Source organism: Podarcis erhardii, assembly GCF_964252035.2.
Source record: "Podarcis erhardii genome assembly, chromosome: 17".
NCBI classification, from domain to species: Eukaryota; Metazoa; Chordata; class Lepidosauria; order Squamata; family Lacertidae; genus Podarcis; species Podarcis erhardii.
Window position 1 is genome coordinate 15,992,849 of NC_138515.1, and position 27,016 is coordinate 16,019,864.

The 27,016-nt window shown below is 45.3% G+C and overlaps 1 protein-coding gene and 1 long non-coding RNA gene across 5 annotated transcripts in view; one reads left to right on the forward strand and one right to left on the reverse strand.

Annotated features, from left to right (window-relative positions):
* Window positions 1-528: 528 nt before the first annotated feature.
* Window positions 529-27,016, reverse strand: part of MOB3B (MOB kinase activator 3B) — a 101,968-nt gene continuing 75,480 nt past the window's right edge. For all 4 annotated transcript variants that reach the window (XM_081845648.1, XM_081845645.1, XM_081845647.1 and 1 more), the window contains exons 3-4: window positions 14,500-14,702; window positions 529-5,147 (exon numbers count right to left, since the gene is read on the reverse strand). In XM_081845648.1, coding sequence (XP_081701774.1) covers window positions 14,541-14,702 — 162 coding nt within the window. In that variant the 3' untranslated portion in view covers window positions 529-5,147; window positions 14,500-14,540. The remainder of the gene's footprint in view (window positions 5,148-14,499; window positions 14,703-27,016) is intronic.
* Window positions 5,883-9,002, forward strand: LOC309332775. The gene is made up of 3 exons (XR_014152329.1): window positions 5,883-6,440; window positions 6,717-8,744; window positions 8,942-9,002. It is a non-coding gene; the product is annotated as an uncharacterized lncRNA (long non-coding RNA).

Genomic DNA, 27,016 nt, shown 5'->3' on the forward strand with positions numbered 1-27,016 from the left:
AAATGCTTTCAAACTCCTTGCACTCCATTGCTGGTACTTTCTTTTGATAAGCTCCTGAGTTTCTTGGACCAGTCTGAAAAGTACTGCAACAGATGAGGAGGCTCATCAGTTTGCTCACAGCATGAATGAATCTAGCTAGCTGGGTTAGATCCAGACTTAAGTCATATGCAGAGTAAGCCCACTGGAACAATGAGACTTAAGTTACTCATAACTTAAGCCACATTGGTTTTAATTAGTCTAATTTAAATACGACAACGTCTTGGATCTAAACTGCTCTTTTTACTGCTGGGCTGTTCAAGACATTAATCAGGGCAAGCAGATGCCAAGAAAAATGTCTGACTCCAAAACTTTTTCAATTAAAGTAAAAAGGTCATAATGGTACCACTGACCATTAGGTCCGGTTGCGGATGACTCTGGGGTTGTGGTCTCATCTCGCTCTATGATGCAGATGCAGAACACCTGTTGGGTTGTGCTGCTTTTTGTGTGATATTTCAGTTGTTTAAAAGCATGAATTATGATTGATGCAACTTTATATCGTTTTGTAAAACTCATTTTATTTCATTGACAGCATTGGTCTCATCATACAGTTGAACTCTTAATTTAATCACACACATAACTAAAATATTCTGCAAATGCATTGACTTTGACACTGCTAAAGCCCACAGTGGTAGAATTTGATCGGTTGATGGGGCGGAAAAAGAACGATGTAATCTAACCAATTACTTGCTTAAAAAGTTAACCCTAAAAACACTACAAAACAAACCATAGTCTTTGTCTAAATTAGTGGAGGGGAAACTTCCACATACCATCACAGACCAGGTAAGACACATTACCTGTGCTCCTTGGGAAACTGTTCCAACATAAAACTATACCCACTTCAAAAGCAGGGACACCTGAACAGTCAAAAAGAAGCAGCATTATTTATCAGTTTCAAATATCTGGTTTTTGCTGGGTTCTCAAAACAGAGTTGGGAATGCACGACAGACGGAGTTTCTATGCCTGTGTTTAATAAACTGTTGAAATTTCAGGCCAGCCATGTTTTATTTAAAAAACTTCAGGAGGAGAAAATCAGTTCATAGTGGCCACCAGATGTTTTGCCCTACAACTCCCATGATTCCTGATCACTGGCCATGTTGCTAGGAGATGTAGACCAAAACATCTGGAGGGGACCAGTTTAGGGAAAGGCAGCTGCAAAGCATATGTACTCACCTTTCACTGTTCATAAAATAGAATGCTCCCAAAAATATTTTATCATCATCAGGGTGAGCTGCTTAAGATCCAGACTTAGCAGCATTGTTACCTTCTGTAGATTGCCGTATTTTTTGCTCTATAAGACTCACTTTTTCCCCTCCTAAAAAGTAAGGGGAAATGTGTGTGCGTCTTATGGAGCAAATGCAGGCTGCGCAGCTATCCCAGAAGCCAGAACAGCAAGAGGGATTGCTGCCTTCACTGCGCAGCGATCCCTCTTGCTGTTCTGGCTTCCGAGATTCAGAATATTTTTTTTCTTGTTTTCCTCCTCCAAAAACTAGGTGCGTCTTGTGGTCTGGTGCGTCTTATAGAGTGAAAAATACGGCAATCTGTGAACAGGGACCCCAGGGCCTCTCTGATAAACTCCCATCAGCTTTATCTTGTATCCTGGGACATTAACCGTTGTGAAATTCAACAGAGATCTCTGGCCAGTTTGCAGGCTTTGAGCCCTCATTTATACGGACTACTTTTGAAAAACTGAGCTTCCAGTGCATCTTCTACCACTAGGAACCATGGAGAGCAACAGTCGATCCCACCCACCCAGAGTAGTGGCTTAGAATTTGGCTGCTTCACGCCTTACAAAGCAACTCTGTGCAATGAGACAAGAGCGCTTCACCAAATTGTATTAAAGCTGTCCTGCTGCCTCAAAGCTCTTCCAAAATCTTACCCAGACTGGTTCCAATCAACCCAATCAAGGTCCCTGTTATTTAATTCCCCTGGGATTACATGTTAAAATAAATTCTAAATGCCAGGTTATTAAAAGAAACAGACACAAAGAATTTCGTCCTCAAAATATACATGTGCCATCTGCTGGCATGGTGCCATGGGCGGTAGGTTCAGGAAGTTGAGTATCCAAAACATTGCTTAACATGTGGAAGTTGTCAGCTTGCTCTGATCCTGGCTTAGGTTTGAAAATTCTTGAAATAGCAGAAAGTTAAACCAGTAAAGTGTTGTTTTTTAAATGGAAACAGTAATCTTTACCACTTAAATCCTGAGTGGTAGAAGTGGGGTAGCTCATTCACTGTGTTGTGTTTAAATGTACAATGTTCTTGTCAGGACTGAGGTTAGGGGAAACTGGTTCTTACCAGTTTGCGGTAGAAACCACGTCTACCTAACAGTGATGAGATTTGCCCTTGTGACATCACAAATCCATTCCCGTAGCACTTCTGCATATTATAAACCTTCATCTTTAAATAGAAAAAAATTACGCTGATATTGTGATTCAAAACTTCACATTTTTGTGTTAACTGTAAAAGTTGGTATTCAGACCATATGGGAACAAAAACACGTGCATATCAAAAATAACTTCTTGCAGATTTCCAACATCTTTCGATGCACATTATGCTGCAAGGTTAATACATGCTGCCTTGTCCCATCAATATTTTTAAATCTTCGCCTCCTGTGGGATTAGTTTCCAAATTACTGATTTTCACAAAGTCAAAGAATTACCAGTTAGTCAAAGGACAAATAAATTCCAAAGCTATTTATATGATCAAAGACTGGACTAAATTCCACAGAAGGCACATGGCGAATTCTATAGTACTCCTTTCATTTTCTAAATTGCGTCTCTAAAACTGTGTCAGTAAACACTGGTTAATAGGCTTAGCCATGGATATCTCTTGGCTGTTTGCTGATGTCACCACCAATATCAATTTCACTGGCTAAGACTGGGTGACAATTCATCTGTTTACTAAGCTTTGGAGTGAGGGTATTTTATCAGACACCAGACAAAATGGAATGAGTCTAACATCATCATCTTAATCGTTATTCTTGCAACATTCAATCATTATTCTTGCAACATTCAACAAGGAGTTTGTTTTTCATATTACGAGAAGGGATAAAATTAGGAATGAAGGACAGCAATCAGAAGAACAAGACATGTACATAACCACTCCAGTCAGCCACACATGCAACTTATCAACTATAGATCTCTTGCACATACAAAGTGCATCACTTTTTAACAAGCAATGGGATGCCGCCTTAAAGCCATGCTACTTTTATCGTTTCCTCAAACAAAGGTCTCCTTTCCCCCACTCAACATTGAAACCAGTATCACACTCACACCAACCACCAATTTCCTGGTAAGTGAAGTGTCAAGAAAGAAAACAAACGTTTTAGTAGAAAAATAATTGAGGCACAGTGGCGTTTCGAAGTATTTGCCAGGTCATCTTGAGTAAGGTGAAAGAAGATCTAGAAAGCTGCATAGGTGATCACGACGTGTACTATGGTCTCATAGTGTAGCTCTCAATCACTATAACTGCAGTTCAGAGGTGGGCGTGCGCAAGCCAGCTCTCTGAAAATGCCCTACAAGTCACTGATTTCAATAAACATGGTGCAGCTGAGTGACGCTTATAGGGCTAACAAATTGGAATTCTTTACGACTCATATTATCTCTCTCTGTCACTCAGAAGTTGTCACTGCCTTCCTTTTTTAAAATAACAACAATAATAATTCTCCCTAAGTGAGGAACAGGAATTTGTGGCACTCCATATGTTGGACTACAAATCTCATCAGCTCCAGCCAGCATAGCCAATAGTCAAGGATGTTGGCAATTGTAGTCCAATACCTTCTAGAGGGCCAAAGGTTCCCCATACCTGCGCTTTTTGTTTCCTTAGTGGACTCTGCGTGCACACACAAACTGTGCCTTCCAAATTCTGAAATGTTATTACAGTTGTACCTTGGATCCTGAAGGCCTTGCAAGTCCAATGTTCCGGAAGTGAGTGTTCCGGTTTGCGAATGTTCTTTGGAACCCGAACGTCCGGCGCAGCTTCCGATTGGCTGCAGGACCTTCCTGCAGCCAATCAGAAGCCGCGCCTTGGATTCCAAACGTTTTGGAAGTCAAACGGACTTCCAGAACGGATTCTGCTCAACTTCCGAGGTACCACTGTATTTAATCCATGAATCTCATGCATCAGAGCATTCTCTATGGCCTCCTTCCAGAAACTGCCATTGCTACTCACTAACATGAGCTGGAAAACAACGTGTGTGTGTGTGTGTGTGTGTGTGTGTGTGTAAGATTTGGCATTTCTTTTCCTGGTTTGAGTGAGCCTGTTGCCAGGGGAAAGTCTAGAGAAAGCCCCCAGTTTTTATCTGGGATCTCAGGACTGTGGTGACCATTGCAAGTGGTTTCAGGACTGAGTTAAGGTCTGTAGGTATCAATCCTAGAGAGCTGTATGTAGCACAGGCAAGAAGCACACACACAACTCATGGTGTTTTGAAAGTCGCCACCTTTCTAAGGGATGACAGTTTCAAGTGGAAAAAACCAGTTTGTCTGTTCCACTAGGCAATTGGCCACTTCCCTACCTGAGCTCTGGATAACAAAGATTGATGCCTAAAGTATCAATCTCAGTTTCTGGTGTGGGTGTGTGGGTGTGTATATAATGCACATCATCTCTTTTCCCCCTTTTAGGCAAAAAACAGGCTGACAGATACTCTGCTGAGGTCTTTAACATGTACTGTACCCGACAACAATGTATTTATAACCACAGTTTAACAATAGTTGGTTTTGAAAGTACACCGAGAGACCAAACTTGCAGTAAAGCTTTAAGAGCAGGAAGGTGGACGGAATCAAATTGTAGTCTGACGAGTTCCTCCTCACTCAATTCAGGGAATACGGAAAAAAGAGTCATTTTGTCCTTTCTTTCCAAGTCATCCACATCATTCCAAGGAGGTACTGAGCAGCATTTTTAGGGTTAAGAGCATACACAACTGTGGGAAGGTGTCTGTGAAAGCAATAAACTTCTGTCCCTGACTGTTCCTGCTTTTTAAGGATTAAAGGAGGCAAGTTTTCCCTCTGAGGGCTGGCGTGTCCTCTAGGTCTTCTTTAGTTAGCAGGAAATTGTGTTTTTCGTTCATTCAGCAGTGGTTCTTCAATGACACATCCGGGCTGTCATCTCTTTCTGTAAAACAATGGAAGCAGTTAAAGTCACAAGTCGCTCCTTTAACATATCACAAATCTGGGCAGGTTTTTGACACCAGCAGCGGTTATTCTGTGCATCTCTACAGTGCTGGGGAGCCAAGCAGCAGGGCACCTGCTGTGCATAGAGAAGGCACCATGTTCAATTCTCAGCATCTCCAGGAAAACTTGGGAAAGATTCCCGTCAGAAACCCTGGAGAAGTATTTCCAGACAGTGTCAACAAGTAGAGGAGAGTCTCAGGCCTGGGGGGTGAAACACAAATAGGCTTTAAAAAGTTCCTCAATCCCATGCTGAGCTAAATGATCTGGCAAGGAGCAGCCATTTCAGGCGGGGGTTCTGTTTCCGGCACCCCACATGCATTATCAGAGAGCATATAAGTGCCCCCTGCCCCATTACGCCCTGCCCCACTCCCATTCTGCGTTCTTCTGGGTCAAAAAGGACCTGTGTGTCGATTGAACATCCCTAAAATAGTCACCACCTGTACAGTGGTACCTCGGGTTACATACGCTTCAGGTTACAGACTCCGTTAACCCAGAAATAGTACCTTGGGTTAAGAACTTTGCTTCAGGATGAGAACACAAATCGTGCTCTGGCAGCGCGGCAGCAGCAGGAGGCCCCATTAGCTAAAGTGGTGCTTCAGGTTAAGAACAGTTTCAGGTTAAGAATAGACCTCTGTAACGAATTAAGTACTTAACCTGAGGTACCACTGCATTCATAACATTCTCTGTTTGTCTTCTCTCTGCCATCTTCAAGGGCAGTATTGGGAACCAGCAAATTCGTGTGCTATCCTTTATCATTCTGACAGCTCTAATGGCTTGCTTAATTTCCTAATCTTCTGCATTCTACCTTAAAACAAGGAAATTAGCTGCACAGATAGGCAAAAAGCAGTTCAAGATCATACAATGGGATTCCTAATATGCCAGTAACCCCTCATTGGAAGTTAGTTTTCCATCAGGGAGTAGCAGCTGATGGAACTGCAGTCAAATCGCCAATAGAATGGGATACACCTTAAGTGGGATAAACTATAGGTAACAAATAAAGAAATATCAAGCAGCCAATAAAAAAACTGTATTGTACAAGTCAGACAAAGAAAATTTGAATTTTGCTGTTTGCACTCCCCACTTTGAACTCAAATGAAAAGCCAGCTTCTAATCTAATCTTAAATGGGTGAATTTTAGGGCCTTGGTTGTGACCTGCATTTCCCCAGCTGAGGCTGGGAAGGAAGAGACATTTTTGAATTGGCACCATTTCTTAGAGGGCTTTATGCTAGGCTTTGTTGTTGTTGTTTAGTCGTGTCCGACTCTTCGTGACCCCATGGACCAGAGCACACCAGGCACTCCTGTCTTCGTTGTCTTTGTCCATGGAGTTTTCTTGGCAGGGATACTGGAGTGGCTTGCCGGTTCCTGCTCCAGGTGGATCACGTTTGGTCAAAACTCTCCACTATGACCTGTCCATCTTGGGTGGCCTTGCGTGGCATAGCTCATAGCTTCTCTGAGTCAAGCCCCTTCGCCACAGCAAGGCAGTGATGCATGAAGGGGTATGCTAGGCTAGGGCTGTGCAGAACAAAGGCGCAGGGACACGGGAAATTGCCATAAAGCAAGTTTGATCACTGGGCTGTCCATCTAACTCAGTAATAATGTCTACAACCAGTTAGTCTGTGGCTCGGGCAGAGGACATTCCCGGACATGCCTGGAGATGCTGGGAATAATACCTAAGACCTTCTGCCTGCTCTACTACTCATCTACGGACCGGCTGAGGCCAGCAGCAGCCCAATAAATGTCCTGTATTTGCTGCTTGAACAGGACTTCAAAAACAAAGCGGTCGCCAAATACTCTCTGATGCCATGGCTGGTGGGCTTGAGCTTAGCTTAGTGGATCTACAAGTTGCGCAGGTCTGGTTTACAATGTCTGAAGACTTAGGACAACAGGGAAAATGATGTATTTTGCCTTGTAACCACCACAATACTAATGGACGCATGTAAGGTCACAGAGCTGCTTCTTACAGGTAACAGTGGTATTAATATATGACTCCTAATTCTTTCCCCACGCAGTGGGGAGAAAAACTAATAAAACCAAGCTGGTCCTCAAAAGACACATATCAAGAGTCAAAAGCCAGGGTTAAGTCTCTGTGGGGAGCACAGCTGTCAACTTACAGATTCGAAAATAAGGGACCAGCAGCCTCGAAAATAAGGGATCAGCAGCCAAAATAAGGGATTTTCCGGTCACAGGTATGTTCAACTTCTGAGCCCCTCCAAGCCAAAGGCAGAAAGCCCAGCCAGCAGCCAAACAAAGCCTCAAGCGATGGTTCCCACAGCATAGCAACCCAGCAAAGGGGATGCAGCAAGGAAAACCACCATCACCTCTCCACTGGGAAGCGCTGAGCAAAGGCGAGTCCCCAGGCAACGCGGCCGATTTGATTGGCACAAGGCATGCAAGCTCCACCCCCGTCGTTCTTAAGACTCCTTATTGGGTGAGCAATGCAGCCAACCAACACAGCTGGAGCCTTCCTCCTCCCTGGCCGGCAGGCAGGGAGGGAGAGGAGCTGCTTCCTTTGAAACCCGGGAAATTTAAGGGACATCATCAATAAGGGACAGCAGTGGGACACGGCACTGGGATAAGGGACTTTCCCGCCAAATAAGGGACGGTTGACAGCTATGGTGGGGAGTTCCACAGTTCATATTTGCAGACGGTGCAAAAACTGGAATTGTTACTGCAAATAGGAAGCGACCGAGTGCGGGATTTCTGAGGAATAGTCGACAGACTTGCCGAACGATACTTTCTGATCAGAGGTCAGCAACCTAAGACCCATGGGCCGGAAGCAGACCGCAGAGGTCGTTTGACCAGCCCACGAGCTGCCCCCGAACTGAGTTGCCCACCGCGCTAAACCGGCGCAGTGCGGTGCCGAAAATCGCACCTGTGCAGACGTTGAAAATCGAGATCCGACCCATGGAGGGATCTCCGCAGAACTGATCCGGCCCAGGCAAGATAAACCTTGCTGACCCCTGCTTTCTGATGGTTCTCAAATGGACAAAACAGATTCAAGCATCAGCTCCTGTTTGTGTTATTTTGACTTCTAGCCACTAAGCGGCGCCAAGCCTATTGCTGTGGCCGGGAGATGAAAATTGATGCGGGACTATTTTTAACGGTACAGCCTTCCAAAGAGAGATGAATTACAGGTGGTTACTTGCCCACTTTTCCAAATTCCCTGTTTGATTTAAAGGTGCAGATGCATCCTGAATGTGGATGTTGAAATTAAACACATCTGCTCCCTAAAACGACTTTTGGACCACTCCCGGCCTTCTCTCCCAATCATTAAAAGATGACCCTCTGTGAGCTTCTCTGTTCTGATATACCCAGGAATACAGACAGCAGAATATCTGGAAAACACTGCCCTGCAAAATAGCTTTTGCCTCACTCACTCCAGATCCTGTCCTCAGACAGTCCCAGGCTCAAATGTTTATGATCAAAGTACTCCTAACTGGTTATCCCAGCTCTGAATGGGAAAATAAACACACACAAAATAAGATTCCTATCTGGTTCTGTATCTGGGTTAAACAAATGCTGTCTCAGGTGTACAGTGGTACCTCAGGTTAAGTACTTAATTCGTTCCGGAGGTCTGTTCTTAACCTGAAACTGTTCTTAACCTGAAGCACCACTTTAGCTAATGGGGCCTCCTTCTGCTGCCGTGCCGCCAGAGCCTGATTTCTGTTCTCATCCTGAAGCAAAGTTCTTAACCTGAAGCACTATTTCTGGGTTAGAGGAGTGTGTAACCTGAAGCGCATGTAGGCATCTTAAATCCTTGAGTTTGTAAAGGTTTGAGTAATTAACCTATGGTCTTTTAAACTCGGAGGGGGGGGAGTATTATTATTTTTTGTTACTATAGTAAGGCATTTTGTGTTTTTATCTTGTAAGCTGCTCTTTGATCTTGGGATAAAGGGAGGTACAGGAATTTAATTAATTAATTATCATCTCTCCCTTTGCTGCAAGTGCACTAAACGGCCATACCAAAGTACCCCTCTTTTTTACAGCTTCTGAGAGCTGATTTATGCAGAATGAGATGAATTTTCTGCCTGCGCAACCATTGCCTAGGAACCAAGTGTAATGGTGTGAGTCTTTTTTTTTTTTAAAGATGATTAAAAAATGACCTAGACAGCAAAGCTGTCATTCACCACTAAGTCATTCTGATACATGAGTGTCTTCCCTGTAGTTTTTATGCCTATAAAATGGGGGAACATCATCTACCACTTCAGGTGCGAAGGGTTGGTCTTGATCCCGTCCTCCAAAGCATCTGGCTTCATATCTCAGCATTTTGCCATAGCTTAGGCTTCCGCAAGCTGGTACCCTCCTCACATTTTAGTTGCAACTCACATATGTGGGACACACATGGTCTACAGCATGAGTAGGTAAACCAAGGCCCGGGGGCCAGATCCAGCCCAATCGCCTTCTAAATCTGGCCTGCGGACGGACCAGGAATCAGTGAGTTTTTACATGAGTAGAATGTGTCCTTTTATTTAAAATGCATCTCTGGGTTATTTGTGGGGCTTGCCTGGTGTTTTTACATGAGTAGAATGTGTCCTTTTATTCAAATTGCAACTCTGGGTTTTTTCTTTCCAAAATATAGTCTGGCCCTCTTCAAGGTCTGAGGGACAGTGGACCGTCCCCCTGCTAAAAAAGTTTGCTGTAAAGGTAAAGGGACCCCTGACCATTAGGTCCAGCCGTGGCCGACTCTGGGGTTGCGGCGCTCATCTTGCATTACTGGCTGAGGGAGCCAGCGTACAGCTTACAGGTCATGTAGCCAGCATGACTAAGCCGCTTCTGGCGAACCAGAGCAGCGCACAGAAATGCTGTTTACCTTCCCGCCAGAGCGGTACCTATTTATCTACTTGCACTTTGATGTGCTTTCAAACTGCTAGGTTGGCAGGAGCAGGGACTAAGCAACGGGAGCTCACCCCGTTGCAGGGATTCATTCCCCCCCTCCAAAATATAGTTTGGCCCCCCACAAGGTCTGAGGGACAGTGGACCGTCCCCCTGCTGAAAAAGTCTGCTGACCCCTGATCTACCGCAGTCTCATCTTCCTAGAAGGCATCCCCAGAGAATCGGGGGGTTCTCTCCCAGCCGCACCTGAAGCTGCCAGGGGTCTAACATGGGGCCTTCTGCATGAGAAACAGATGCTCTGCAGCTGGAAACATCTGAATTGGAAGCAGACTAAAAAGCTGCAGCGCACAAGATGACTCAACGGTTTAAGCAAACCCGTTAGCCTACGCAGACCCAAATGAAAAGACTCTGTGGGCTTGTTTGCAATTTCAAAACAGAAGCAGATTTTTCCTCCTCGTTTAAATCATTCCATGCCCATAAAGGCCAATCAACAAAGGCACCAACACAAAGCCGTTTGCTAAGTGAAAAACAAACACGACACACTCACATAATTCCAAATGCCAGCATTGCAAAATTACAGTCCCATATTTAAACATCCAATTAATTATGAAAGCAACATGGACGTGAGGCAAAGCAAACCTGCGCACAGATTTTCAACGTGCACGGAAATAAGCAGCTGCCTTGGTATTTAGCCATCAAGAAATGCAAAATGTTCCCTTTTTAATTATATACTTGTTGCAACCTGAACCGAGCTCTCCTTAGATCTACGAACATGGCAACGAAGATTTAATGGAGAAGATTCCCGCGAAAGTCTGAAGGAAATGCTGCTCATTTGCCTGGATGGACGATATAGATTGGGTGTAGAAAAACTTTGGCTCTCTAGATGTTGCTGAACTACAACTCCCAAAACCCAGGGCCACTGACCATGCTTCTGGGGCTGACAGGAATTGTAGTTCAGCAAGATATAGAGAGCCAAAGTACCTCACACCTGACATAGAGGGTGTGTGTGTGTAGAAAGTAGCCTACTGTATGAAGGTAAAATGCACATCTCAGGCACGCAACCTCTGGACCTTTGCCCAGAATGACATTTGGCTCTGGGACTAAAAGTGACTCCCTAATAGCAACAGGAGCAGCCACTCTCTGTGGCTCTTTGCAATTCCCTGCAGAAATACTTCGAGCAATAAAGGTAAAGGTAAAGGGACCCCTGACCATTAGGTCCAGTCATGACCGACTCAGGTTGCGGCGCTCACCTCGCTTTATTGGCTGAGGGAGCCAGCGTACAGCTTCTGGGTCATGTGGCCAGCATGACTAAGCCGCTTCTGGCGAACCAGAGCAGTGCACGGAAACGGCGTTTACCTTCCCGCCGGAGTGGAACCTATTTATCTACTTGCACTTTGATGTGCTTTTGAACTGCTAGGTTGGCAGGAGCAGGGACCGAGCAATGGGAGCTCACCCCGTTGCGGGGATTTGAACCACCAACCTTCCGATCGGCAAGTCCTAGGCTCTGTGGTTTAACCCACAGCGCCACCCGCGTCCCAAACTTTGAGCAATATTCAACTGAATTAGTGCAGTTACAGTAGAATTACCTCTACGAACCAACCCCTAAGTCTGAAGGAAATGCTGCTCCAAAACAGATTTAGAGGGAACGCTGGGAGATTTCTCCTTGCGCAACACTACGATGGACTTTGTATTTGCATATTTTATTTTTGATATATTTCTTTCCCCAAATTCTTCCAAGCACACACGTCAACTGAGGGAGGTGGGTAGCACAAAATGTGGTGATTGCTCCTATTTATAAACATAGAATCAGTATCTGGCTGAGCTGAGGCTCAAGTTGTGCGCAGCTCATGTGCTATAACTGCAGCACTGCCCCCAAAACCTTGCAGAACTGGTCAGTAAGACTCTCAGCACAATGATGCTCTTCCTCCATCGATCCATGCCCCTGTTAGCATTTTCCACCTCTTCCTTTTACCTGCGAGCTCCCGTCCATAATCACATGGTCCCCCTCCATCCATGCAACACATATCTTTGATGTGGAGATTACTTAACAGACTATACATACCCCTTGACTGTAAGAAAAACTCAGAGAGTTTTCAAAGAATTCTCTCAATCAAGCTCAATCAATATAGCATATATTCAACACAAAAAACAGCGACAATTTGTTGGTGACAAAGGACAGCTGGACACCCCATTTCCTTCAGTAGCTTAGGGCCTCATCAAACCTAAATCCAGCCCTGCTCCAATGCGCTGGGCGAACTCTCATGCACCCTCCGAATAGGTCCCTGCTTCCTCTGTTTAGGCTCTCCCTGGACCTGGAAGCCCAGAGCACTCTCAGTAGTTCCCATTCACTGATGTTTCCCTCCTGCTCCTGCAACTTATGCCCATAAGAGCCAAAAGGGAGAACCTGGAGTATGCAAGGACCAATTGCCAATTGCGTGAGCACCTGATTCATGTGTCCTGATATCCTTTTCATTAGGCTTTCAGTGCTACGGAGCCTCCAGGTTATGGGAGCTTCTCAAACAGTCCTTTCAAACTTACATGGGGCTCTTTCTCAAGGTGGGCTCTTTCTGCACCACCCTTAAGCCTCACCACGGAAAGAACAGATGCCACACATGCGCTCTGGGAGTGCTTCCAAAACTGAGTCCCCATGGGGAGCTCTTCCCTCCTTCAGAAATGTTTAGGACAGAACCACGGCTCCCTTGACCCCACTGGCCAGGCTCAAAGGAGCTGATGGGAGTCGGAGTCCTGCAATATCTGGAACGTCCCAGATTCCCCATCTCATGACTTGACATCAAGTCAAGTTTCTCTGCTTCACATCCTGTCAAATGGTGCTGGTGGGAGCAGAGAAACTCGTAACATCATAATGCATGGCTGTTTCCCCCTAAGGAAAAAGAAAATCAGGATAGTAATGTTAGTCAAGCGAGGAAGAGAATTCACTATGGGGCCTCTGTTTTCTACAGCGTTGCCCCACAGAATATCTGCTCCTGTTCTAGGAATCTTGCCTATGCAATCTAGCAGCAGAAAAGAGTACCAGGATAGCCAAAGTGGGGTCCCCCAGATGTTGATGGGACTCCAAATCCCACCAGTCCCAGCCAGCATGGCCAATGATCAGGCATGACACAACATCTGGAAAGTACTGCACTGGTTGCCCCTAAATTAATACTACAAATCAGTGTGGAAATCCATAGAGACAACAATCCTGTTCTTTATTTTATTCTCTCTCTCTCTCCCGTCTTTTTCTAGGAGGGGATGGAGAGCCTCTTAGAAACAAAAGGGAAAAACCAGGACTAAATGAGTGAGCGACAAGTTAATAATTGAGCAGTATTTAGCATTGCATAAAAAAGATTAACCTTGCCGGGTCAGTTTCATGGGTATGGAGGGACACACTTGGAACAGTTTCGTTCTTAAAAAACTGGCTTGTACTACGCAAATACTAATATTTTGAGACTTCACAGCACTTGAGCGACAATGTGCCTCTCTCACGAAATGGCTTGCCTCAGAGGATGAGGTCTGGTGGGTGTTTAGACTTGAATATACCTCCCCCCTCCCCCAATGCCCCCTGAACCTTGAGATAAAGTTTCAAAGTACGCGTTGGGTACATAAACTTGGGTGTACATTCTCAGGCCCTTTGCAACCACGTGCAGATTTCCACATAGCTAGAAGGTCCAACAAACAGGTGATGTAGTCGTTTGTTTACTTTATATTCTTAATCAAATATAAAAAGTTAGCTGCTTGGTAGCGTCTTGCTTTGGCAACGAAAAACCAGAATCTGCTTTCGAAACACTCCTTGCTCTTTATTATGATTGACTTTTCTTCCTCCCCCAAAATGCAACTCCATTACATTAATTAAACTTAGCAAAGCAATCAACTACAACCTGTAGATTGTGCAATTGTAGCTGGATTCAGTTAAAAGCCAACACACTGCTGTGTGCTCACAGGGGGGAAATTATTCATGCCGTACTTAAGCAATATGATGTGCAAGCTTTCTTACACAGATGGATTGGAGGGGTGGAGAGACAAACAGGACCCTTCTGGATTGAATGTAAAATCAATCTTGATACTCCCCAGAATGATCAATCCAATTCTGGAAAGACTTACAAGTCCTGGGGGAACAGAAATTACATCCGAGGCATGGGTCAGTGCCATCACTTCCCTTCACATCAAAATACACCCAAGGAAACTGACAGAAAACTGGTAGGGCTCTATTGGCCCAGGAGATCTGCAGGATAACACAATCTGGAAAGCCATCAAAACCAGGTCTTTGGTTTCTTCATTCTGCCCTGGAACTGCAGAACTGAAGAGAGACTCATTCTCACTTCTGCCACCGGTGAGAAATCAAGGTCCATGCTGAGTGGAAGACTGGCCTGACCAAAACCCTTGACCAAGGAAGGAGCAGCTGCCCCTGTTGGCTCTGCATTTCCCTCTGCAGCTAATAAATAAATAAAGCACTAAACACTTACCAAAGGCTCCAGTTCCTTGCGGTCTATGAGGGCGAGCTCCGTCACGAAATAATAAAAGTGCTTGTAACAGGTGTTGACGTGGGCCTCGGCCCCCATGATGATAATGCGGTCAAAGTGGTGGATGTAGACATGGACAAAGACCCGGAAGAGCCGGCACAAGATCTTCTTGCAGATCTGAAGGAAGTTCTTTGGGAACGGCACGCCTGGGAACGGAAAAGGAGAGGAGGTTGAGATCTCCCACCCTGTCATGTTGGCGGTTGTTGTAAGTATAGGGAGGGTGATCTGGCTTTGCCAACTGGGCACCCAGAGATCTCCACGAGGTCGCAACTGGACCTGCGCCAGTCGCAAAATGCGCCTGGCATCTGGCTAGTTTTGAACACTGCTTCTATAACAAAGGACAGTGCTCCTTCAGAAGTAAATCAGCCGCGAAGCACAACCAGTTCTCCAGAACAGCCTACATACATTGATTTGATTTCAGTCTATTTATTTATTAGATTTGTATAGTGTCCTTCATCATAAGATCTCAGTGTAGTTCACGGAATAAAATACAAGATAAAGACAAGTAAATAAGTAAAGCAAAACAATTTATATTTGGGTAATTTACACTTTCCCACTTAAAGGGAAGTTTTCCCTCTGCACATAATTGTTGCATTATAGGGAAGCATTGCATCGTTCTCTTTCTACACATAACTGTGGCCTTATGGGAAGCATTGCTTCTTTTCTCTTGCATTCTGGGAACTCTCGCTTATAATCTTTTCTCTGTTTCTGCACACACTGTACGAACCTGTTCCAAACATCAAGACATTCTCTCATCGCTCAGTTTACTTTAAGTTCATGATGACTTGTACTCCATGCATAGCTGACCACATCTATAGCTATGTTAATCTTTAGTTATTATTAATTAGGAGGTTTCATGCTTGTCTAGTCCCAACCTCGTTTCCCAGCCTTTAATCTACCGGTGATTAATGTTCACATGTAATTCCCACCCCTCACATGTAGTTCCCGCCTTGTATGTATGTTAACCAATCAGCATTAAGTTTCTTTGTGTTTGTATCAACCAATCAGCCACAAGTACACCTGTGGCAATGTTTGTAATATTCAATAAAAGAGAGTTCCCGGGACTTTCCCGGCAGACGCCTCTCGTGACACCCACTGCTCGTCTCCCGTGATTTTCATTCCTACACCCACTTATTTGTTTATTGTTATTATTGTTATTTAAATTTGTATACTGCCCTGTGCCGCAGGTCTCACAACATAATGGCTCCATTCTTCCCATTGCTAAAAATCCACACTGGCAAATAGCCCATATGCACTTAATAATTCCTGGTGCGTTGTTGCAAAATAATAATCATGATTTAAAAAAGACTTAAAAATGGCTAAAGAAGAAGACGAAGATGAAAACTTATACGATAATCTCCGACAGTGGAGATCAATTTTAACAAAAGCATGCACAGTGGGCAGACAAAGAAGGATAAAGACATTAAATTAGATCACTGAGCTGCTATCATTATTAGGAGAAGAAAAGATGCTTGGTGGAATTTCTGAGCTAGCAGCTACTTGCTGAAATAGAAGAAAAGAATTTACTCCTGGATGAAGTATCTGGCTGTAGTTCAAGCAGCACTACTGACTCAGCCAAGATCCAGTCTCTGAACAAAGGAGAATGACAGAAAAATTCAGTTAACCTGGAGTTTACAATCCTGGGGGGCTCCAGCTATATTCCACCCCCCCCTTTACAAATTGCCAAGTTATTACATAACAGATTTGCGAGCTTTCCAGCCACGCACTTCAGGCTCCTAAAATATCATCCTCGCAGATGTGGTGGCAGGCCTGGAAAGAACCTGAAGCTGATCTGGTCCAACTTCCAGCCCTACGGCTGGAGAGCTCATGCAAGCTGAATCCCATTCACGCTGCCACAATAACTCCTGTACTGAGTTGCCCACGTGTACGCATGCGTTTGTACAAGTCCGGACCTTTTCTAGGATGGACAAAAATCTAAAGCATGGGTAGGCAAACGAAGGCCCAGGGGCTGGATCTGGCCCAATTGCCTTCTAAATCCAGCCTGCCGACAGTCCAGGAATAGGCGTATTTTTACATGAGTAGAATGTGTCCTTTTATTTAAAATGCATCTCTGGGTTATTTGTGGGGCACAGGAATTCAGTCCGGCTCCCCACAAGGTCTGAGATAAGATAAGATACAATAAGATAATTTATTTATTATTTATACCCCGCCCATCTGGCTGGGTCCCCCCAGCCACTCTGGGCGGCTTCTAACAAAACACTAAAATACAATAACTTATTAAACATTAAAAGCTTCCCTAAACAGGGCTGCCTTCAATGGTCTCCTAAAAGTCATATAGTTGTTTATTTCCTTGCCATCTGATGGGAGGACGTTCCACAGGGTGGGTGCCACCACCGAGAAGGCCCTCTGCTTGGTTCCCTGTAACCTCACTTCACACAGTAAGGGAACTGTCAGAAGGCCCTCGGGGCTGGATCTCAGTGTCCAGGCTGAGCAATGGGGGTGGAGACGCTCCTTCAGGTATACTGGGCCGAGGCCGTTTAGGGCTTTAAAGGTCAGCGCAACACTTCGAATTGTGCTTGGAAACGTACTGGGAGCCAGTGTAGGTCTTTCAAGACCGGTGTTATATGGTCTCGGCGGCCGCTCCCAGTCACCAGTCTAGCTGCCGCATTCTGGATTAATTGTAGTTTCCGGGTCACCTTCAAAGGTAGCCCCACATAGAGCGCATTGCAGTAGTCCAAGCGAGAGATAACCAGAGCATGCACCACTCTGGTGAGACAGTCCGCGGGCAGGTAGGGTCTCAGCCTGCGTACCAGATGGAGCTGATAAACAGCTGCCCTGGACACAGAATTGACCTGCGCCTCCATGGACAGCTGTGAGTCAAGAATGACTCCCAGGCTGCGCACCTGGTCCTTCAGGGGCACAGTTACCCCATTCAGGACCAGGAAGTCTTCCACACCTGCCCGCCTCCTGTTCCCGAAAAACATTACTTCTGTCTTGTCAGGATTCAACCTCAATCTGTTAACCGCCATCCATCCTTAATCCGGGACAGTGGACCGGCTCCCTGCTGAAAAAGTTTGCTGACCCCTGATCTAGAGGGTGGGCAGAAAGTAAAGTTTCAATGTTCCACAGATGTCTTAAGAGCTGATGTACACATTATGGATGGGGCTTTAATTGCTCTCCAGGCACAATGCGCAAAATGGAATGTTCAGCGTGGTAAACAACACACACAACCAGTTTAGCAGTGGTTGTGAGTTTCTGGGAATGGGCCATAGGCAGGTCCTAGAAAATCAGAGAGTGCTGCCCTTGTGCATATTGTGATACACAGTTCCCGTGCTCTTTGTGTGGTTTAACCTCTGGTTTACTAGTGTTGGAGAGCTCTGAAGCAACCTAATGCTTGAGACAAGCAGGAGCGCTGCCATGGAACTAGGCTGGACAAGGGCGAAGAAAATGGAATGTGTCCTTCACAACTAAAGTAATGTTGGTCAGCGTGCAGTGATCTACGCACATAAAACAAATTCATGCAGAGGCGTCTTCCAAAAACCCAACCCAAACCCCAAAAGTCCCATGGCGATCGGCAAATGGTAACAGGGCCAGGATCGTGAAATCTGGAAGCCCCTAGTCATGAACCGGCACATGGGCGGTGGATACAGATTCAGTCGTTCTGACTCAAGGAACAAGGCAGTTGAGAAGGTCAGCAGCTGTATCCATGACTGAGCAGCCCTTTTTAGGATCCACTCTGCTCACCCCGAAAAGGGGAAGGGGCTAGAAAAGGTGCCCTAAAAAAAAGCCTGCCTCCCTTTTCCCCTGACTGGATTACCGCGCCGAGTGGGGTCATCACCTAGCGGTTGTAAAAGACAATTGACCGCCCAGAAACCAATGTCCCCACTGTGGAAGGATGTGTGGATCCAGAATTGGCCTCCACAACCACTTACGGACTCATTGTTAAATCCGTGTTTATGGAAGACAATCTTACTCGGCTACAAGTCATCGCCAAAGAAGAATGCCCATGGCTTTCTAAAGAGTGAGGACATAGCCATGGCTACGGTGGGGGGCTAGTCAGGTTTTTTGCCTCGGGTGAAACCTCAAGACGGGCGCCATCGAGGCTCCCACCCTGTGTGTGTGTTTATGCAAATGTGCATTAAGGTGCCAAATTGGGTCTTTGACCTGGGTGAAATGAAGCCTAGTTTCACCCCTGGGTGGGGCATAAGACCTGGGTCCAAAGCAGTGGTTCCCAACCTTTTTTTTTTGGTTATGCCCCACCTAAGCATCTCTAAAATCCTGATGCCCCTCCCCCCATGACAAATAATAATTATTTTTCAAAAAGTGAACTCCTATTCATGTGGAAGAAGCCTAAAAGGCCATTAACTTGGTCTGAACAAGCTTCCAAAGCGCCCCCCTTAAAAATGAAATTGTCCCCCTGTGGAGCGTGTGCCCCACATTGGGAACCACGGGACCACCACTGGGAAACCCTTGTGATGATATTATTATTATTATTATTATTATTATTTTATATACTGCCGTATACCCAGAGATCTCAGGGAGGTTCACAGAACAAAAGCAAAATATAAAACCACAAAATATATAACCAAAATAAAAACAACAACCCAAGAAAAGCTGATGTTATGAAGTTAGCATAAATTAAGATCAACTTCTAAAGACACCCTGAGGACTCATTACATTATTATTTTTTTGGTATGGATTATTATCCTGATCCATCCATCGTTTTTCCGTTACGGAGAAGGGCGTTTCATTCATTCAGTTTTCTTTACCAAATCACAGAGCGCCCTCACCTCTAATGGAGAAATTATATGCCGTCAGCTGTGATAAACACCAGCTCAGCAAAGGACTGTGAAAAGCAGCTCTAATTGCCTTAAAGCACAGAGAGCCGCTGTCAACTCGCGCAGTCCTTCATTTGCGCTGCCCACATCTCTCTCTTGAAAAGCCCCCTTTCAAAGCAGATTTTCACAAGGCGATTCGTACAGTAGCTCTGTTAACGCAGATATATGTTATCCCTTGGGGCAAAGCTTGACATCTGGAGCACAGCAGGAGATGGGCAAATTTGTTTCTCAGTACAGTGGTACCTTGGTTCGCAAACACCTTGGTACTCAAACAACTGGGAACCCAAACACTGCAAACCCGGAAGTAAGCGTTCCAGTTTGCAATCTGTCCCTATTGCATCGAACTTGGCCTCATTCCCACTATTTGCCACAGTTCCTCAGATTCCCTTTTTGAGGACATGACAGCAGTGGTGTAGCATGGGGGGTGCAGGGGGGGGGCAGCCACACCGGGCGCAACAACTGGGGGTTAGGGTTAGGGGGTGTAAATCCATGGGTTAGGGAGCACAAATTACTTGCCTTGCCCTGGGTGCTGACAACCCACGCTACACCACTGCATGACAGAGATCTGTCCTACATTTTCTGAAGCTAAGGTGTTCCAACTTCTCTGCAATTTCCTTTCCCTCTTTTACCATGCCTTATTAAGAAAGGGGGGGGGGAGAGAGATAATCATGCAAGCAGAAGTCATTTGAAATTATTTCTAGCTAGTCCATAGCACCTGAAAAGCCTCAAGCTAAAACCACAAACATTTTTTAAACCACCTGTGCTATTTTAAAATAGTCACTTTTCTAGGTGCTGCCTATTCTTGGGCATTCAAAGCACTAATGGATCAGGGTTTGCATATGCACCAACAAGTTTAAGCAGGGATCAGAACTTGGCAGCCAAGGCCATGTACTTTGCATTATAATAAAAGAAAGAAAATGCACCAAGCACATTGCCCAAGAATTTGAAAATTTGGAATAACTGAAGGTCAGAGCAATTGCCGGCCTGTAATTCTTTTTTATAGAGTAACTGTGTTCTTCCCTTACATACAGCTGGCTACATGAAGCTCAATGTGCATGCACATTAAGCTACACAAATATAAATACCATCGTTGCCCTTCCTCCTAAAAACACAGAAATAGAGAGGGAGGACGGGAGAAAGGAGTTCAAGAATTAGATGTACACCGTTATGTCTCAGATATGTTTAACACATGCTCTCTCCAAAGCCTACCAGGTACCATAGCTGTCAACTTACAGATTTGAAAATAAGGGACCAGCAGCCTTGAAAATAAGGGACCAGCAGCCAAAATAAGGGATTTTAGTCAACCAGTTAAAAGGGACCAGATAATTTTGGAGAGCAGCACCGGTTTTTAGTCCTTTGTTTCCAGAGGTTGCTGCTTAAGACACCAGCCGATGAAACACTGCAATTAAATAACTACAAGCAGCAACCACTTTTCGCGCAAAACGAAGTCCAAGCTACGAAGATGCTGCTGCAGTTCTGTATCTTTTCTCTCGTGCTCCATCTGCAGCTCTCAGTTCCATCAGGTCCCCACCTGGGAGGAGGGGGGGGGGGAAATAGCGCCCGAAGTAAACCCGCAGATCAGACCATCTATGATAGTCTACCACTACAAATCTATGGGAGAAGCGCTTGCGGTCCTTCCCTTGTAGCCCTTGGAACACCTGCCCGCGCCTCCGGCTCCTCCTCTTCCTCCTCTCTCTGAACTGCTTTCTCTATGGTTGCCCTCGCTCTCCTCTCAAGGCTCCTCATCAATTCATAGACCATGCCAGGCTGCCCATCTCATTCGGGTCCTTCGGCGGCACAGCCGCAGTACGGCCTAGCGGGAGCAGCGGTGACGGGCAGAGGTGAGGCCCCAGGCAGAGACGCTCAACTCGGCGGCTGCGAGGAGGATGGTGGTGGAAGGGCCCGAGGCTCCCTCCAGTCCTGGCAGGGAGGGGTTCCCGGGGGCCGAGGGTGGCGAGAGGAGGCCGGAGGGGGGGCGAGCCAGGCAGCCAAGCAACACAGTTGGAGCCTCCCTCCTCCCTGGCCGACAGGGAGGGAGGGAGAGGAGCTGCTTCCTTTGAAACCCGGGAAATTTAAGGGACATCCATCAATAAGGGGACATGGTGCTGGGATAAGGGACTGTCCCTCCAAATAAGAGACGCTTGACAGCTATGCCAGGTACAGAGAATTTATGGCCAGCAAAGCAAGAAACATCTTCAAGGGGTGAGGAATGGGAAAACAATCTGTTAAGAAAAAGGAAAGCCTTGTCACTGATTCTGGGAACTTTTCATATGGTTTCTGAAGTCTTAGTAATTGTTTGCATGTTATACTGTTACATTTCAGTGGCTTAACTGGATTTTATTTTATTGGATATTTTCAAATTTGCTTTTCTCGGCTGCAAAGCAGGCCATGTATTGAAAAGGACTTTTTGAACTGCTTTTCTATTCCTGGAATTTCCATGAGTTGTACTGCCCAATACTGTTTGACCTAACAGACCAAGGGTATTTTTTTGGGAATCACCCCTCACTTTGAAAATATGGACAAAGAACCCTAAGTTGTATTGGCTCAAATGTATTCCTGCAACGAAAATACCCTCTGCCTGAGTGGTTGCATCCAGTGGAGGCCCATTTAAACTGATGGACCTGATATACGTATATTGTACCCTATATTTTGCATGCCATCGTTACTTGGCCAGTATCATAGGGGACTTTTACAGATTATGCAGTAATGCCTTAATATTTTATGGGATCTTCCCACACTGTCCGTTTCCTGTACAATAAATGCACATTCTCTGCACACGATTAACACGTTTTCCCTTGAATTAATGTTTTGTTGCAGAGATAGCCGTCAGCAGACTTTATTCTGCAAAGGCAAAGGCAAAGACCAGGGCAACCAATCTCTTTCCTGTACATTTATAAGCAGAAATGAAGCCCAGTGGAACCAAAACATGGAAGGAAAGCATGCATTGGAGGGGAAAAAGAAAAGAAACCCTACTCTGTCATTTCCAAATCTAATTGCAACAGTCTTTTACTGCTAGATAATTACAAACCAAAGGCCTTTAAAGCCTCTGCTTTCCAAAATGTTTGCATTTTTATCTGCCAAAGAGTCGTTATTGCTTCCTGACAATAAAGAGACCAGCCTGACGCCCATTTCCTTCAGGCGACTTTGCATTCTCAGGAAAACAGAACTGGATCCCCCAGCATAAACAGCAAACCAACAGAGATTGTGATTCTGAGAACATTTACTGTGCAATTCAATTCCTAAGGAAGTCCCATGGAAAACAACACTGCTTTTTTCCTTCCTGGTTCCCGACCACACAGGTTTCTTTTTGCAAAACCTATTTTTTAAAATGCAACAAATAATTGGGATGCAGCAAATATGTAGGCATTGTAGCAAACACAGTAACTCATAAAAGTGGGGTTGCATTGAAGCAACAGAACAGCACATTATGAATATCTACATATTTATGGGGTTATTCATATCATGTGCTATGAAGGGTTGAAAATCTTTCTGTTTCCTAGCTGGAAGGAATACAAAAAATACCAATAACCAGACAGTGTTTTTAATTCTGATGAAGAAACCTAGACACCTTTTCAAAGCCTCACAATAGCTTCGCTTGGATCCTGTCTAGACTTTTATTAACTGCACAAAACATACATAAGCTCCCTAAACCACAAAGATGTACTATCACCAACCAATGATGTCTTCTCATTCACACCTGGGGGAATGTTTGAAAGAAAGCCTTTTACCCCCCAGAGGTGAGGAATAATGATGTTCCTAGTTTTCACCAATTTCATTTCCTTCCTTGTGGGAAGCTTTGGATTAGCACTAAAGCCCCGCCCATTTCTGAACCATGAAACATTGGTGGCACTCTGCCAATCTCACTGACCTGTCTCCTTCACAGATGTGTTGAGGCTGAGCTGCCAAGACATTGCTCCAGCAAGCAGCCCATTTTTGCAAATAACTCTGTCCCAAGCTGGGCTCTCTGCAGATTTGACACACACCACAATTGCCTCATTACGCAAATCATGTTCAGAATACCACAGCACACATGTAACTGGCTGTAAAGTAACATAACATTATATATAATAAAACTGTAATCGTCGTATCAAAAAATTACAAAGCACAGTTTGTGGTGGCAATAACATATCATATTGCTATTAGCCTTCTATATGTTTTTATTGTCGTAAAGTCCAAGGATAGTCAAAGGAAAAGTGTAACAAACAAATGAATGCGAAGGCAAGTTCATTTGTTACACTTTTAAGACAGGATGATGCAGAAGGAAGATATCAGTATGAAATGGCATTGCCAACAGAAACTGTATGTTGTAATCGTTGGCAGTGGCATAGCGTGGGGGGGGGTGCAGGAGGGGCCGGCCGCAACAGGCGCAACATCTGGGGGGGCGCGCTCGCCGCCTCCGGAGTCACCGAAGAGCCTCGGGCACAGGCTGTAGCAGAGCCCCATGTCTCGCGGAACCGACGAGCTGTGCGCGCATCCGGGCTGAAGGCGTCCAGCAGGCAGCGGCTCTCAGCGCTGGACACGGAGGGCGTGCCAGGCAGCCCCTCCTCACAGCCCCGCCACCGCCGCTGCTGCTGCAGCTGCTGGGCCATGTTGCATTTTCCTCGCCTCTCTGCCCTCCTCCTCCGGGCAAGCGGCGTCGTTTGGGCGGCAGCGCCAGTGGCAACTCGCCTCAGATCACCTGACACGGACCCGCCACCACCGTGGCTACCTTACCATAAATACCCCAGCCCAGGCAGCAGCAAGAAGAAGCTGGCAGAGGCAGGTTAGGGGTTAGGGGCGCAAATTACTTGCCTTGCCCTGGGTGCTGACAACCCACGCTACGTCGCTGATCGTTGGACTTGACAATCTTTGGACTTGACTGTCCTTGGACTTTAAATCAGTAAAAACCCTTACTTAAAAAGCCTGTAAGAAATACCCCTCACACTCACAACCCAAAAGTTCTGACGTGTGCATGCACACGAAAAGCTTATACCCAGAGCAAACTTACTTGGTCTCCAAGATGCTACTGGACAATTTTTTAAATTGTTTTACTTATTTCGACTGCGTCAGACCAACACAGCTACCTACCTGAATCTAGAACCCAAAAATTGACATTCACAGATATATTTAAAAAAAAAAAATGAGGCAAGGACACAAAAGTTGCAATCGCCAAATTTGGAACTTGCCCTGGAAAGGGATTTCATTATTTTTTGTCTCCCACGAGTTCATTATTTCAGTGAGCTATAAATCCCTCAAGAGAGTGTCACAACGAATTCTCTAGCCGTCCTCAATTTAGCTGTCAAATCTCCTCCCGTGGGCCATACTGGGAGAGCGTCTAACCTCATCATCCCCATTGCCTGCCTGGTCAAATAAATATTTTAAAATGGCCTTGGCAATCGGTGTCACTCAAACAAGGCTAGAGATACAAGAAGTTCTCTGGTTATTTAGAATAATTCAGTACCATCACTGAGCATATCTGAACAATTTTGCAGCAGAAATGTGTGGTCTGACTTCGCGTGTGTCGGAGAAGGCAAGTTTAACGTTTAATCAGTCTTTTAAAAAATAAAATAAAAGGGGGGAGGGGAAGGAAAGGGCTACCATTTTTAAAACAAGGCCTGTGTATTCAGAATCTGAGCTCTGATCTGCATCTGTGAGTCACTGATCTCAAGCCACAGAAGCCAGATGGGTCGTTTTATAGGTACCTCTAGTATCCTTAAGATGCGGGTGGCGCTGTGGTCTAAACCACTGAGCCTCTTGGGCTTGCCGATCAGAAGGTTGGAGGTTCGAATCTCCGCGACGAGGTGAGCTCCTGTTGCTCAGTCCCAGCTCCTGCCAACCTAGCAATTCGAAAGCACGTCAAAGTGCAAGTAGATAAATAGGTACCACTGTGGTGGGAAGGCAAACGACGTTTCCGTGCGCTGCTCTGGTTTCGCCAGAAGCAGCTTAGTTCTGCTGGCCACATGACCCGGAAAAACTGTCTGTGAACAAACGTCGGCTCCCTCGGCCAGTAAAACGAGATGAGCGCCGCAACCCCAGAGTCGTTTGCAACTGGACTTAACTGTCAGGGGTCTTTTACCTTTAGTAGCCTTAAGACCATTTTGCAGCTCTGTGTTTATCCTTGAGATGAGGGGAGGGGAAGTAGCACTTTGCCAGCTAGGTGCTAAAACAAGCAAACACATCTGCTACAGCCTGTTGGTAGAATTCAACGGATGGATTTTGGGGACGATAGTCTTTGCATGCCACCTTATAGTCTATCACACCAAAACATACCACTGTTCCAAATGTTTTGGGCCAAGATTATGCTGACTTCCTTTTAGACTTGCTTCACTGCAGAAATTTTCTACCCCTGATGTCTACCATGTAAGAATAATTGGAACCACAAGACGGTCGCCGACAGCTGCAATGATTTCCGATCAACTTCGCCGAGCCCAGGTGAAATATGTGATTACTATGCATTGATCTCCCAGTGGTCTGTCCGCATTGCAATTTATTTAATTGCTCCCCGCTCCTCCCCCTTTCTTTGCCAATTCTTCTTGGCCCTTATTATGGTAACGCGCCATAAAACTTCGACTGGCTTTAGGTCAACCTTCAGCCTTGCCACGCTTGCAAAACAGCATCGATACTAAAAAAAAGACATCACTGTAATCAGACTCTATCGAAAGGATAAGAAAACAGTAGCTAAACCGGGAGAGGATCCAACGCCCTGGCCTTCCTCGACAAAACGGCTGAAACAAATGCAACAGAAGCTCACCTCGTTGCGGGGATTCGAACCGCCATCCTTCTGACTGGCAAGTCCTAGGCTCTGTTGTTTAACCCGCAGCACCACCCACATCCCCTAGCGCATTTGTAGAAGGAACAAATTGCAAATATCACTTTAGCTAACAAATACTGCTGTTGCATTATGCAAATATATGCTTTTTTCCTATCGAAGGAGCAATCAACTCAATCCGTAAAGCGTGAGACTCTTAATCTCAGCGTCGAGAGTTCCAGCCCCACGTTGGGCAAAGCATCTGTTGGCATCCGTCTGTCTTGGGAGGAGTGCGCCTGCATTGCGGGGGTTGGACTAGATGCCCCTCATGGTCCCTTCCAACTATACAATTCTATGATTTGAACATAAGAGAACTTCCACAGACTAAGTCATGCATATTATTTGTCCAGTTATGGCTACCCAATACTTTTAACCAGAAATAAAAATATATGCTCCACCACTGAGATAGGGTCACTTCCCTGTAGTGGAAGGAGCTTAAGGTAAGTTAAAGCAATGTATGGAAGATAATAATAATAATAATAATAATAATAATAATAATAATAATAGGTGAACATTAGATATGAAAACTGTGCAAGAAAGTCTCGTCAAGGACTTCCGATTCCACCCAGTGAACAATTAATGGTAGAGAGAGTGAGAGACCTAAACCCAAGGGCAGAGTTGTCATACATCTGGAATTAAATGTCCGGGAAAATGGCAAACCATGTCAGAAGTGTGGATTTGGGGGGATTTACTTTAAAATAGCTCAAAAACTACTACTACTTCTTCCTTTCTTTCTTTTTTCCAGATTTTGCAATAAAAAAAAAAGCTCAACAACTTTGCCCTAAAATGCCCAACAATTTTTGCGTCCGGACGTTCACTCTTTGAAATATGGCAACCCTAACCAAGAGTAGAGCGCGCTAAGCCATCACATGAC